The sequence below is a fragment of the Chrysochloris asiatica genome, unplaced genomic scaffold (assembly GCF_000296735.1).
Source record: "Chrysochloris asiatica unplaced genomic scaffold, ChrAsi1.0 scaffold00168, whole genome shotgun sequence".
Classification (NCBI taxonomy): Eukaryota; Metazoa; Chordata; class Mammalia; order Afrosoricida; family Chrysochloridae; genus Chrysochloris; species Chrysochloris asiatica.
Genome location: NW_006408686.1, coordinates 3,494,845 through 3,507,138, shown reverse-complemented (window position 1 = coordinate 3,507,138; position 12,294 = coordinate 3,494,845). Strand labels below are relative to the sequence as shown.

The 12,294-nt window shown below is 49.2% G+C and overlaps 1 protein-coding gene across 3 annotated transcripts in view; it reads right to left on the bottom strand.

Annotated features, from left to right (window-relative positions):
* Positions 1–11,455: 11,455 nt before the first annotated feature.
* POU2F2 (POU class 2 homeobox 2) overlaps positions 11,456–12,294 on the bottom strand; it is a 47,171-nt gene continuing 46,332 nt past the window's right edge. The window contains exon 14 of one of the 3 annotated variants that reach the window (XM_006871378.1): positions 11,456–12,076. In XM_006871378.1, coding sequence (XP_006871440.1) covers positions 12,037–12,076 — 40 coding nt within the window. In that variant the 3' untranslated portion in view covers positions 11,456–12,036. The remainder of the gene's footprint in view (positions 12,077–12,294) is intronic. The other 2 variants (XM_006871377.1, XM_006871379.1) reach the window with 2 other exon arrangements.

Here is a 12,294-nt window from a genome sequence, read left to right as displayed (position 1 = left end):
GACATTTGTGTGCCTTAGTCAGGCCCTTTTATGTGGGGTGGAATTTCAGAGACGGGTGGCCAGGTAACAACAGTGTCTGATGTCACACCTGTGTCCCCAGTGCCACAACCAGGCATGAATGATACTTGTTAATGTTAAGAACTGTGACGTCAGTTCTGACTCAGTGATCCCTGTATAGGGTTTCTGAGGAGTGGCTGGTGAGTTTGAACTGCTGACCTTTCCACACAAAATCCTTTAACCCACTTGGGCACAGCTCTCAGAGCCCAGAGATTTCCTCTGGGTTCTAGAGGGAGGCAGCATGGCTCCTTTGCCACTAGAGGGTGCCACAACCCCACAGGAAAGCTTGACGCTATTTCTGTTGGTGTCAAACATTTGGAGGACTTTTAAATTCTTCTTTCCATCCCTGTTCCCTCACTTCGTGGCCTGAAGTGCACTGTGCTCCCCACCAAGGCCATCTGGTTCTGTCATTAGATCCCCAAGGAGGGCAAATGCGAGGTAGGGAGGCATGTTTCTGAGGCAGTCTGTGGGGGGGGGGGTTCTTAATCATGTGTGAATAGAGGGGGCGCTCTGTCATAAAGGGAACCACCTCGAAGCCTACCTGGAGTTGGGCTTCGGCCTAGCTAGCAGGTCTTTGTTAGGTGGTAGGGGTATTACAGGAGCTGACTGACGTTTAAACATCAAGTTAGTCTGAATTGCTTCTCTCCATTGTTTGGTATAACCACCCTGTGATCCGATGAGGAAAACATTTTGGAGGGAAAGAAATCAGTCTAAAGCAGTAAGGTGATTTACCTTAAAGTCACCCAACCTAGACAGGGCAAAGCTGGGATTTCAGTCTGGTTTAATTGGTTTAGTCACCATTCTGGTTGCTTTTTCACTTTGCAGCCTTCTTGGGGAGCACAGTGGCCCTGTAGAATAAATATTTGACTGTGAAATACAGGGTCTGCAGTTTGAGCCCACCAACTGCTTCGTGGGAGAAAGACGAGACACCGATTTTGAGTGGATGGCACTTCACAATGAAAGAATCTTGGGGGAGGAGGGGTGGTAGAGAAAAGGGACCGTGATGTATGTCACTGGCAGGAATACTAAAGTTGATGTGCTAGTCTTGTCTCTAAGACCCGTAAGCAAAACACTCATCTGCCATCGTGTTAACCCAATCTCGTGGTGACCCCATGTGGATCAGTAGAAGTGTCCTCCATAGGGTTTTTAGTGGCTAAGGCTCAGACCCAGAGGAAAATAGGCATATTGCACCCCTACTGGAGCCCCATTATCCAGGCTCTTGTATTGAGAAAAAGTTCAAAGGGAAGCTACTTGTATTAAAATCAGGGGTAAGGGAGGCCTAGGAAGCACTGCTGTGGTCCTGTATGATAATCACTGGACAGCTGAGCTGATCTTAAAGTCAGTGGTTCAAACCCACCAGCTCCTTGGAAATGTATACAAGATTGCTGTAAGTTGGAACTGACTTGCTAGCACTTGTTAAGTGCCATTAAGCCGGTTCCAATCCATAGCAACTCTGTATAAGGTTTCTGAGGAGCAGCTGGCAAACTTGAACCACCGACCCTGTTCAAGCAACTTTGCAATCCAGCACATTTACCCACAGCGCCACACCAGGAGCCCTGGTAGTGCTACAGGTTTGAGCATTGGACTGCTAACAACAAGGTCAGCAGTTCAAGCCCAGCAGCTGTTCTAAGGGAGAAAGTGGAGGCTGTCCCTTTGGATTGACAGTCATTATGAGTTGGAATCAACTTGATGCCCATCTGTCCACTTACTCTTTACTCCCATCAGCAGCCCTTTGCCCTCTGTGGGTCTTAGGGCGCACATCGTTTGAACCATCACTGATGTAGCTACTGCTCAGATGAGAAACTGATGGCTCGTGGACAGACACTTAACTAGAATCATGCAGGTGGAGGAACCAAGGCTAGAAATCAAGTTTCCTAACTCCATTAATGGAGTCCTGATGTGGCACTATAGGACAAGCACTGTAGGTTAACCACAAGGTGGGTGTTTCATCCCCACCAGCTGCTCCTTGGAAACCCTATGCGGGGTCGCTATGAGTTAGAACTGACTAGACGGCACTTCACAACTCCGTTAATAACTATGTTAGGGCTCTGGAGTCCTGCTGTGGTCCTGCAGGATGAGCGCTGGACCTCAAGGTCAGTTTCAACCACAAGGTTGGTGGTTCAAATTTACCAACCGCTTCTCAGAAACCCTGTCCGGTGACTCCACAGCACTTAACAACAACAACACATTATGCTTGGAGTCCTGTTGTGGTGCGGTTGGCTATGCACTGAACTGCTAACCCCAAAGTCGGCGGTTCATACCACCAACCTCTCCTCGGAAACTGTACATAGGGTTGCTATGAGTCAGAACCGCTTGACAGTATTTAACAAACAATACATGCTTATTTTAAGGAGCCTTGGTGGCACAGTGGTTAAGTGCTCAGATGGTAACTGAAAGGTCAGCAGTTTGAATGTATAAGCCATTCTGAGGGAAAAAGATGTGGCCGTCTCTGCTGTAAAGACTATTTTGTTGTGCTGTTGAATTGGTTCTGATTCATCGTGACTATAGGGTTTCCAAAGCTATAAATTTTTATAGGATCCTCACCTTTCTTCCCTGGAGAGACTGGTGGATTTGAACTGCTGACCTTGTAATTAGCAGTCAATGGGTAACTCATTATGCCTCCAGCACCTTGGAAACCATATGGAGCAGTATACTCTGTCTTATAAGGTTGATTTGAGTTGGAATCAGACCACAGATGTTTGGTACACTTTAGGTGTTTTTTTTTTTTTAAAAAAAGCATTCACTCTGAATGTTGTAAAGTGGCACCCAGTCTGTTCGACCCAGCGACCTGCATAGGGTTTCCAAGGACTATCTGATGAGTTGAAACTGAACTTGTGGTTGAGTTACTTATCCTACAGTGCCACACCAGGACTCATTAACACCTAATGCAAAGAAACTATCTGTTAAGCAATTTGGGAGACAGGTGTGTGGAGCGTGGGTCCCATCTCTCAGTAACCTGCAGAACAGACCTGGTACCAGCTTAGCCCAGCCAAAAACCAGTGTCACCAATTGTGAGTCATGGAACTTGCATTTACAGAGTGGAACTGCTTCATAGGCTTTCCTGGCTATAATAGGTAGGGGAGCAGATCACCAGGCCTTTCTTCTACAGCACCTCCAGCTGGGTTCAAACTTTTAGTGTAGGCTAGCACAACTGTTTCAACAACCCAGAGACCTGTGTCCAGCATGCCTGCCTTACATCGCAGGGAAAGATTGTTCCAGAATTATGCTCCCTCTTAAAAAGAGCTAATGGTTGGTTTGTTATGTGTTGTGGAGTCAGTTCCACCTCATAGAGACCCTGTACAGGGTTGTTTGTTGTTGTTGTTAGGTGCCATCAAGTCGGCACCGACTCAGCGACCTTATGCACAGCAGAACAAAACAATGCCTGGCCCTGGGCTAACCTCACTACTGTTGCCATACTTGAGTCCATTGATGCTGCCACTTGGCCAATCCATCTCATTGGGGTCTTCCTCTTTTTCTCTGACCCTCCATCTTACCAAACATGGTATCCTTCTCCAGCGACAACTCCTTCCTGACAATATGTCCGAAGCATGAGAGACAAAGTTTGGCCATCTTGGCCTCTAAGGAGCACTCTGGCTGCACTGTACAGGGTTTCCGAGGCTGTAAATCTTAACGGGAGCAGAAAGCTCGATCCTTCTCCCACAGGACAGCAGGCAGTTTTGAACTTATGACCTTGAGGTTAGCAGCCCAACTCGTAACCCCTACACTATGAAAGCGCCTTCAAACAGAGCTATAGCATTCCGAAAGTCATTATGGAATGAGTGCTCAGAATGACTAGAGGCTGCTGCAGTTGGTTCCGACTCAGCGACCCTGTGCACAACAGAAGGAAACTGCTCAGTCCTATGCCTTCCTCACAATTGTGACACTTGAGCCCATTGCTGCTGCCACTGTGTCATCCCATCTCGTTGGGGGTCTTCCTCTTTCACTGACCTTCCAGTTTACAAGGCATGATGCCATTTTTCCAGGGACTGGACCCTCCTGATAACATGTCCGAAGTATGAGAGACAAAGTCTTGCCATCCTTGCCTCCAAGGAGCATTCTGGCTTTACCTTTACCAAAACAACCCTCTGTTCTTCTGGCAGTCCCTGGTACTGCCAGATAATAGAGGATACATCCATGCAAAGCTAGATAAAAATCAGGTGGAATCAAGTAAATGGAGACGGGAGGGTGCTGGCTGATTACAAGATGAGTTAAGCAGAGAAGGGTGGCTTTATGGCAGCAGGTGGATACCCCTTGTGCATCCATTTAACTGGAGTATCTAACAAAGCCCTTGCAGTGGCATTCCGAGAAACACATTCACCTGTAAGTTCAGGGCACATTCATTATTCACCATTGCTCTGCTGAAGCTTCCACAATCCTTCAAAACAGGGACCAGCATCCTTAAAAAAAGATGGCACCAATGAAACCTATCTTGGATGCTGGAATTTGTGCTGTACAGTCAAAGGTTCTTGAGTTTTAATGTGTTTGAGGAGCACCCGTTAAAGACCACTACCCCAGAGATTTGGATTCAGCAAGCAGATCTAGAGTGAGACCCCAGGAATCTGCATTTTGAGCACGTGCCAAGTAATTCCAATAAAGTGGATTGCAGACTCTTCTGAGAGGTTTGCATTACCTGTTTCTAGTTGGATATGGAAATTGCACAAGCAAAACTGTCAAGGGAACAGAACAATGGCCCATTAATGCCCAATGTGTTTTTGACAAGAGAAGGCCCAAGTATGGTTATGCAGCAGAGACCGTGGACCAGTTAAGCACATTCCCTGGGATGCAGGGTGTACGCTTCAAGACAAGCATTGACCTGGCATGCTCTCAGGTGGAGAGTCTGCTTGTCAATGATCACCTGGATGAAAAGAAACTGGTCTGTGGTTTTTACTGCACCAGCCAGAGGGCAGAGGGCTGACCTAAGTGACCTTTCTCGGGTTACTGTTCTGAACCTCCACCCTAGTATGTCATTTCCCTATCCCTAGTGACTTGTCTTAAGAGTTTAACTCATTAGATCAACCATCAAGACTCATGGAAGCAGCAGTCAAGAAATCAAGTGACGTGTTGCATTAGGCAAATCTGCTGCACAAGACCTCTTTAAAGTGTTCAAAAGTAAAGATGTTAGCTTGAGGACTAAGGTGCACTTGACCCAAACCATGGTGTTTTCAATAACCTCATATGCATATGAAAGTTAGACAATGAATAAAGACCATAGAAGAATTGATGCATTTGAGTTAGGGTGTTGGACTTCCAGAAGAAGTACCATGGACTTCCAGAAGAACAAATTCCAACAAATCTGTGTTGGCAGAAGTACAGCTGTTCAGAACGCTCCTTAGTAGCCCCGATGGCCAGATTTTGTCTCTCATACTTCGGACATGCTACCAGAAGGAACCAGTCCCTGAAGAAGGACATCAAGCTTGGTAAGGTTGAGGGTCAGTGAAAAAGAGGAAGACCTCCAAGGAGATGGATTGGCACAGAGGCAGCAGCAATGGGCTCAAACGTAGCAACAGTTATGAGATAATCATTTGGTCATTCGGACCTGGTAGTGTTTTGTTCTGTTGTACCTTTGTTGACTATGAGTCAGTACTGACTCAATGGCACCTAACAACAACAATAAAGCCATTTAGTCAGCCCCATGTGTTAAGGAGCTCTGGTAGCGTAGTGGTTATGAATCGGGCTGCGAACAGCAAGGTCAGCAGTTCAAAACTACCAACTGTTACGTGGGAGAAAGATGAGGTTTTCTGTTCCTGTAAAGATTTACAGCCTCAGAAACCCTGTACAGGGTCGCTATGAGTCGGAACAAACTCCACTCCACGGCATATAACCAACCAAAGCAACCATGTGTTAGACTTAAAAAAAAAAAAAGAGTTGTACCCAAACCAGCTGTCAGGCCCATTCCAACTCATCGTGACCCTGTAGGACAAAGTAAAACTGCTCCTTTGGGGTTTGTGAAATAAGCAGATAGCCTCATCTTTCTCCCGTGGAACAGCTGGTGGATTTTGAACTGCTGACCTTTCCAGAACAACAAGGGCTCCTAACTGAAAGGTCAGCATTCAATCCAGCAGGCTTTCTATAGGAGAAAGATGAGGTCGTTTACTTCTGTAAAGCCTGACAACCTTGGGAACCCCGTGGGCCAGCTCTACGGGTCCTGTAGAATATCACCACCCGCATCCCCAGCATGGCCCAAGCTCTCAGACCTGATTGATTGGTTAATTTTTTAAAAAAAAGTTCAGACCTTCTACATATTCATTATGAGGGAACTTCAAAAAGTTTGTGGGAAAATGGAATGAAAAATGCACTTTTTGAAGCCCCCCCCACCAGTATTTGCACAGAAGTAAAGCCCTCCCGTCCCCAACAAACACATACACACATACCCCGATTCCCCTGTGCATCCCCCTTCCCAGGACACAAGAGTCAAGAGACTGAGGAAGAGCAGGCATCCTTTCTCTGTACAGTTTTTAATTTTTTATTTTTTGATGTTTGTTGTTCAGATGAATGACACACTCAAGTTACAAAAATGAGGCCTTAAAAGAATCACATTGTACAATGAACAAGCCGACTGGAGTAAAGAACACTGAAACGCTAACCCGCTACCACGAGAAGAGACAGGGGGGCAGGGACAGGATGGGAGGAGAGGGGCACCAACACAGGGATCAGACAGAACTGAAACGGGTTGGGGGTGGGGGACTAACTTGGTGAGAATGAAGGAAAAGCAGATCAACTCCAGGGTCTACTCAATCTTTGGATGCCATTTCTTGGTCTCTGTCCGCTACTTGACACTCATCCAATCTACCCTCACCTCCTACTTCATCCTGATCGTTCAGGTGACAGACACCTACCCCAGGAAGGGCTGAGTCAATCAGATATTTACAAGGTTGGGATTGTCACCTTGTCCAGTACAGTCCTGATTTGGAAGATGATAGCAGTAGCTCTGGATCAAGAGACCAGAAAGGAACTAAAAGAGATTCGCCAAACACCAGACCTCTGCTTTTCCCCCAGACTTCCTGCCCCTGCCCTTTTCCACCCTGATCCAAAGCCCCTCTCTACAGGTGGTCGAGAGAGGCCTCCAGTCACCCTGCAATTATATAAATAAATAAATACTGAGCCCCTGGGCTTGGGGGTGAGGAGGGGGGACCGGGATAGAGGAAGGAGGCAGAAGGGAGGGGTCACAGATATAGTAAATAGTTGTCTCCGTTCCAACAACGTCTCTGGATTTGTCTCTCCTGTTTGTTGAACAAGGAGCTAACATCTCAAGGACAAATACTTAAAAATATACATTTTTTTTTTTCCACCTTTGTCATCGTCGTCTTGCTTTGGAGACTGCTGAGGTCAAAATTCAAACCGCACTGGGGTAGGGGGAAGAGAACACTGCGGCTTGGAGTTTTTTTGTATGTGTGTTTTTTGTTTTTTGTTTTTTTTTTAATTTTTATTTTTTAATTTTTTTCACTTTTTTTTTCCAACATATAAAAAGGTAGCGGAGTTGTCTGTGGGTTTTTTTTTTTTTTTTTTTTTTAATGGTTAAATCTTTGGTTTGTTTTTTTTTTTTTTTTTCTCTTGGAGGCCTTAGTCTCTCGTACTAGCCTTTCCCACTCAGAAACCAGTGGGGGCCCATGTGTCTCAGTCTTGCTCAGTTTGTCTCATTCTCCCACTCAGTTTCCCTGACCCTGGGCTAGAGGAAGAGAGAGGCACCCTGGGATTTGGATGGGTGAGGAAATCTAGTTAGGCCAAGAGATGGCTCCCCACCTGGCTAGTCCTATCTGATCTTCCCAGAACATTGAGACACTCTTTTGGCCTTCCCCAGGAAGGAGATGTATGGAAAATGAATATCCTTCCCCCAGCCCTCCTGACGTTATCTTCAACTCCTGCAGAGGCTTGGGTTCCCCACCTCTACCCACCCCCACATACACCCCATCCCCCATCCCTTCCTCCCACTTCCAGCCCCCACTCCCCAGAAGAGAACAGAGAGAGGTGGCTTAGTTTACTGGCATAATTTTTTGTTGTTGGGTTTTTGTGTGGTTTTTTTTTGGCACGATTAAAAGGCCCGCCATTAGAGCAGACCCAATTATAGGTTCCTCCCTTAAGTAAGAGGTCAGGGTTGGGGACAAGAGAAATTCAGAGGGCTTTACCTTTTTCCAACCCACTCATCTCTCCTCTCTACCTCAGGCCTCTGGTCTCCCACTTCAGATATCTAAGCTATATTAGAGCCTGGCCTGGGGTCTCCCTCCCCATCCCCCACAAACAGATCCCCAGCCCCCCTAACTCTCTCGCTCACACATACAGACACACGGACACAGGCTCTGTACAGATCGCAAAATAAAAACGATGAGATAGTTTTGTTTCCCGGAGTCGAGACGGGGGACTGGAGTGGAAGGGACAGAGGGGGGTGGGGGGCCTGAATTCCCCCATCACCTTCCCAGCCCTGGCTCCCTCCAGCCCCCCAGCCCCTTGCCCTGGCTGGCCTCCAGCCAATGATATTTGGTTTCCTTTTTTTAACATTAAAGTTCTATGAGGTATTTGGTGCCTTATCTCGAGTCCTCGGGGGAAGGGGGGCCCAGGGAGGAGACCTGGGGCTCACCTGCCCCTCCCTCCCTCCCACCCCTTTCCCAATATTTGGTTTCACAGCTGTAGTTAAAGCTTGGGATTTGGTTATTTTTCCCCCTCCCAGGAATTTTCTTTTTTTTTTTTTTCTTTTCCCAGTATGGGGGTTGAATGGGGAGGATCCCCCACCACCCCTGGCTGCATGGGGGTCCCTCCACCAGTATCAGGGCATCTGCCCATCCTGTCTCCTGCTTCTTCCTCTGCTCTTTGTCCCATTCCCCCCACACTGGGGTTGGGGAGAGTTCCCAGGTGGTGGGACTTGACGGGGAGGAAGCAGGATGAAGTGGGTTGCCGTGAGTCCTGGATTTGCTTTTTTTTTTTTTTGGTCTAGAATCATAGTTTTTGAGTCATCTCCACCATGCCTTCCATGCTGCCTGTCTTCTCGGAGGGGATTTTGGTTGTACATCCTTCCAGTTTGCTCTGCGCAGACGTCCTTCCTATTGGGCCAGGAGCCTTTGGCCTCTTTGCCCTTGAGCTGGGGCCCAGGCTCTCTTGTCAGTCCTTTCTCTCTTCAGGAAATTAAAAAAAAAAAAAAAGGACAAACCCAGAGGTAGGGTACGTGGGCCAGGAGTTGGTTCCATGGAGATGCTTACATTTCAGCAAGGATGGGCTGCCAACATGATGTGCCAGAGGTGGGGAGGCGGCCACACCACCATGGCCCAAACAAGCCCCTGCCACAGGCCAAGTCTTTGCTGTCTCCATAGCCCAGCCCTCAATAGTTTCAAGCCATAGGTGAGAGAAGGGAGACAAGGAAACGAGAGAGAACGCTGAGATCTCAGGGCCCAGGGTGTATCAGAGGCTCCATCTGCCTCTCCTCTGATGTCCAGCAGAAAGTGTGGGGGCCTCAGGGGCCAGCAGGCCCTCCCTCTGCTCCTGCCCACTGAGGGCAGGCAGGCTGCTGGGCTCCACTCTGATTTCAATGGCTCGTGTCCTTTATTCACAACACCACTTTGGTTTGAGGAGACACAAAAAGAAAAGCGATTGAGAGAGGTGATGGAAGAGAACCAGAAGGTAGAAGAGAGGCAGAGAGAAGGAAGGATTGAGAAACAGACGAGAAAGACAGAGACGGAGAGAAGGGGGCATACGGTAAAGAACAGAAAAAGGAATCAAAGGAGGAATTCAACCACCCGAAAGTTTGTTCGTTTCTCCTTCCATCCATTCTTTTTGCTTCCTTATTCCTTTTTTTCTTCTGTGGGTTTTTTTTTTTTCTTCTTCTTCTTCTTCTTTAAAGCTTTTTCAGTTGATTGGGGGGGAGGCGGGGAGTTTGGGGCTATTCACCCCTATCCCTGACACCCTATCTCAGCCCCGCCCACCCGCTTCCGTCACCCAGGCTGAGGGACAGATCCTGCCCCAGCCGCACCCCCCTCCCCCTCCAGCTTTCCCGAAGACGACGTCCATGAGGTATTTGTGAAGAGAAAGAAGCATCCCTCCTTCCATCCGCCTCGGGGACCAACAGCCTGGACCACTGGTGCAGGGTTTGGCTCCACCTTGCGGCTCCCTCTTCGTCTTGAAGAGTCCTCATTTTCTTTCCCTTAAATATATATATATATATATAAATTCTTTTTTTTTCTAGTTTTAATTTATTGTTTGTTTACTTGGGTTTTTTTGTTGTGTTTTTGTTTGTTTGTTTGTTTGTTTTTGGTTCAAAACTTTGTTGACCTCCACAGTAGCAGGAGGGCAAGGTGGCTCCCAGTGACGCCAGGTCTCTGTCCACCGTCGAGATGTGTCCAGGGCTGGGCAAACACAGGGTCTGGCCACGATTCCAGGGACTTCTTGTGGGGAGTGGTGGCCACCATGGCACCCTCTTCAAAAGGGACCACGGGTCATGGCGCTATCTCCACCAAACAGACCCTGATAGGGAAACCATCTCGAGGAAGTTCGACACTGGGTGCGTGCGTGTGTACATGTGGGGGTGGGAGTGGGGCGGGAAGAGGCATCTGCCAGGATGGGGAGCAGGGACACAGGATGGGAAGAGGTGAGTCTCTTTTTGGTTTCTGTTTGATGTCAAAGAACGTGAAGAAGGATCCCACGGATAGGCACTGGAATATGATTTTTTTTTTCAGGGAAACTGACAGACGAGGATGGAAAAGACAACTCGAGTGCCCTCACCCATCCCTCTTGCCTGAAACTTCACCTTCCCACAGGCTGGGGAGGGGAGTTGGTTCCAAAGCAGAGGAGGGAGCCAGGGTGGGGGAGGGACATGTAAGAGCTAGAACTTGGCAAATTGGCCTAGCCCACCCTTTAAAGGAAATTGGGGAAGGAAAGGTGTGTGGGGTGGAGGGTGTGTCATCCCCAGGCGTCCCTGAACTCTCCCCTGGCTGGGAGGAGGGAGGAGGTTCAAGCAAGACCCCAAGCCCAGGCAGGGGAGAGCTGGGGGCCCAGGGGCTGGGGAGAGGGGGACACAGGGTAGGGACACATTCTGTTGAGCGCAACGCTAAAAATTCTGTACATCCTTTGGATGAAGCTACTGAATATTTGGTGTAAGGTTGTTCAGGCCCTTTCTCTTTCACCTTCTGGAAAAGAACATTTGGCGAGTGGCTCTGAGCCCCACCCCATCTGCCTGGGCTGTGCCCTGTCTTCGATGGTCCACGAAGCTGGCACATTCTAGCGTTCCTTCTCTGCCCCCCCCCCTGCTGGGGGAGGCAAGGTTGGGGGTGAGCCTCACCGCCAGGGGCTGGGCATGAGGTCCGCCCCCACCAGAGGCTTCCCTGCCCCTGGCTGGGTTTGTATTTGGCGTCATAGCGGTGGTGAGGGTGAGCACATTGAGGTCTGGCTCGAGACTGATTTTTTGGTTTGTTTTTGTTTTTTCACCTCTGGTGGTTCCTTTGGGGCAGCTGGCTTCTGGTGTGATTATTTTTGGTTTTCTATTTTGTTGGTTTCTTTTCTTTTTTTTTTTTTTTGGTTGGTTGGGTTTTTTTTGTTGTTGTTGTTGTTTTTTGGTCTTTTCCTCCCTTGTCATTCCTCCTGTTCTTAGGACCCTCTGTGCCCCCACCGCTGGCCTCCTCACCCTCTTCCCAGGTGGGAGGTGGGGCGGCAAATGGGGGTCGGAGGAGGAGGAGGGGAGGCCAGGCGGGCTCTCACTCAGGCTTGGACCCAGCCTCGGGACCCCCTGGACCTCCGGGGGTCTGTGCTGCCACCTCGCTGCAAGTGGACGAGGAGGACGATGAGGAGGACGAGGAGGACGAGGAGGACGAAGAGGAGAGACCAGGAGACTTGCTGGAGATAGAGGCCGCCACAGCCGCCGCAGCCGCTGAGACCAGGCCCACGCCAGGCGGGGCGCTGAGCAGGGGTAACCCTGCGTGGTTCAGGAAGAGCGGTGAGGTCACCAGGCCCGGGCTCCCGGGGGTCGCTCCAGCAGCCCCCAGCACCAAGTTCCCGCTGCCGTCAAGGCTGGTAAGGGGCAGGGTCCCACCAGAGGCCAGGGCTGGTGGGGAGAGAGAGAGCCTGGGCTGGGGGCAGGCCGGTCCAAGAAGACCTTCCGAGTGCCCCCTTGTGTCCCCATGGCCCCTCAGATTCCCAGCAGCACCCCTCACACCTTCCCCGGAAATGGGTATGAAGAAACGAGCAATGCTGTGAGCAGGGGCAGGATGGTGTGGCTGAAGCAGCAATGGCGGGGCTCCAGGCCCCAGAGAGGGGGGCAGG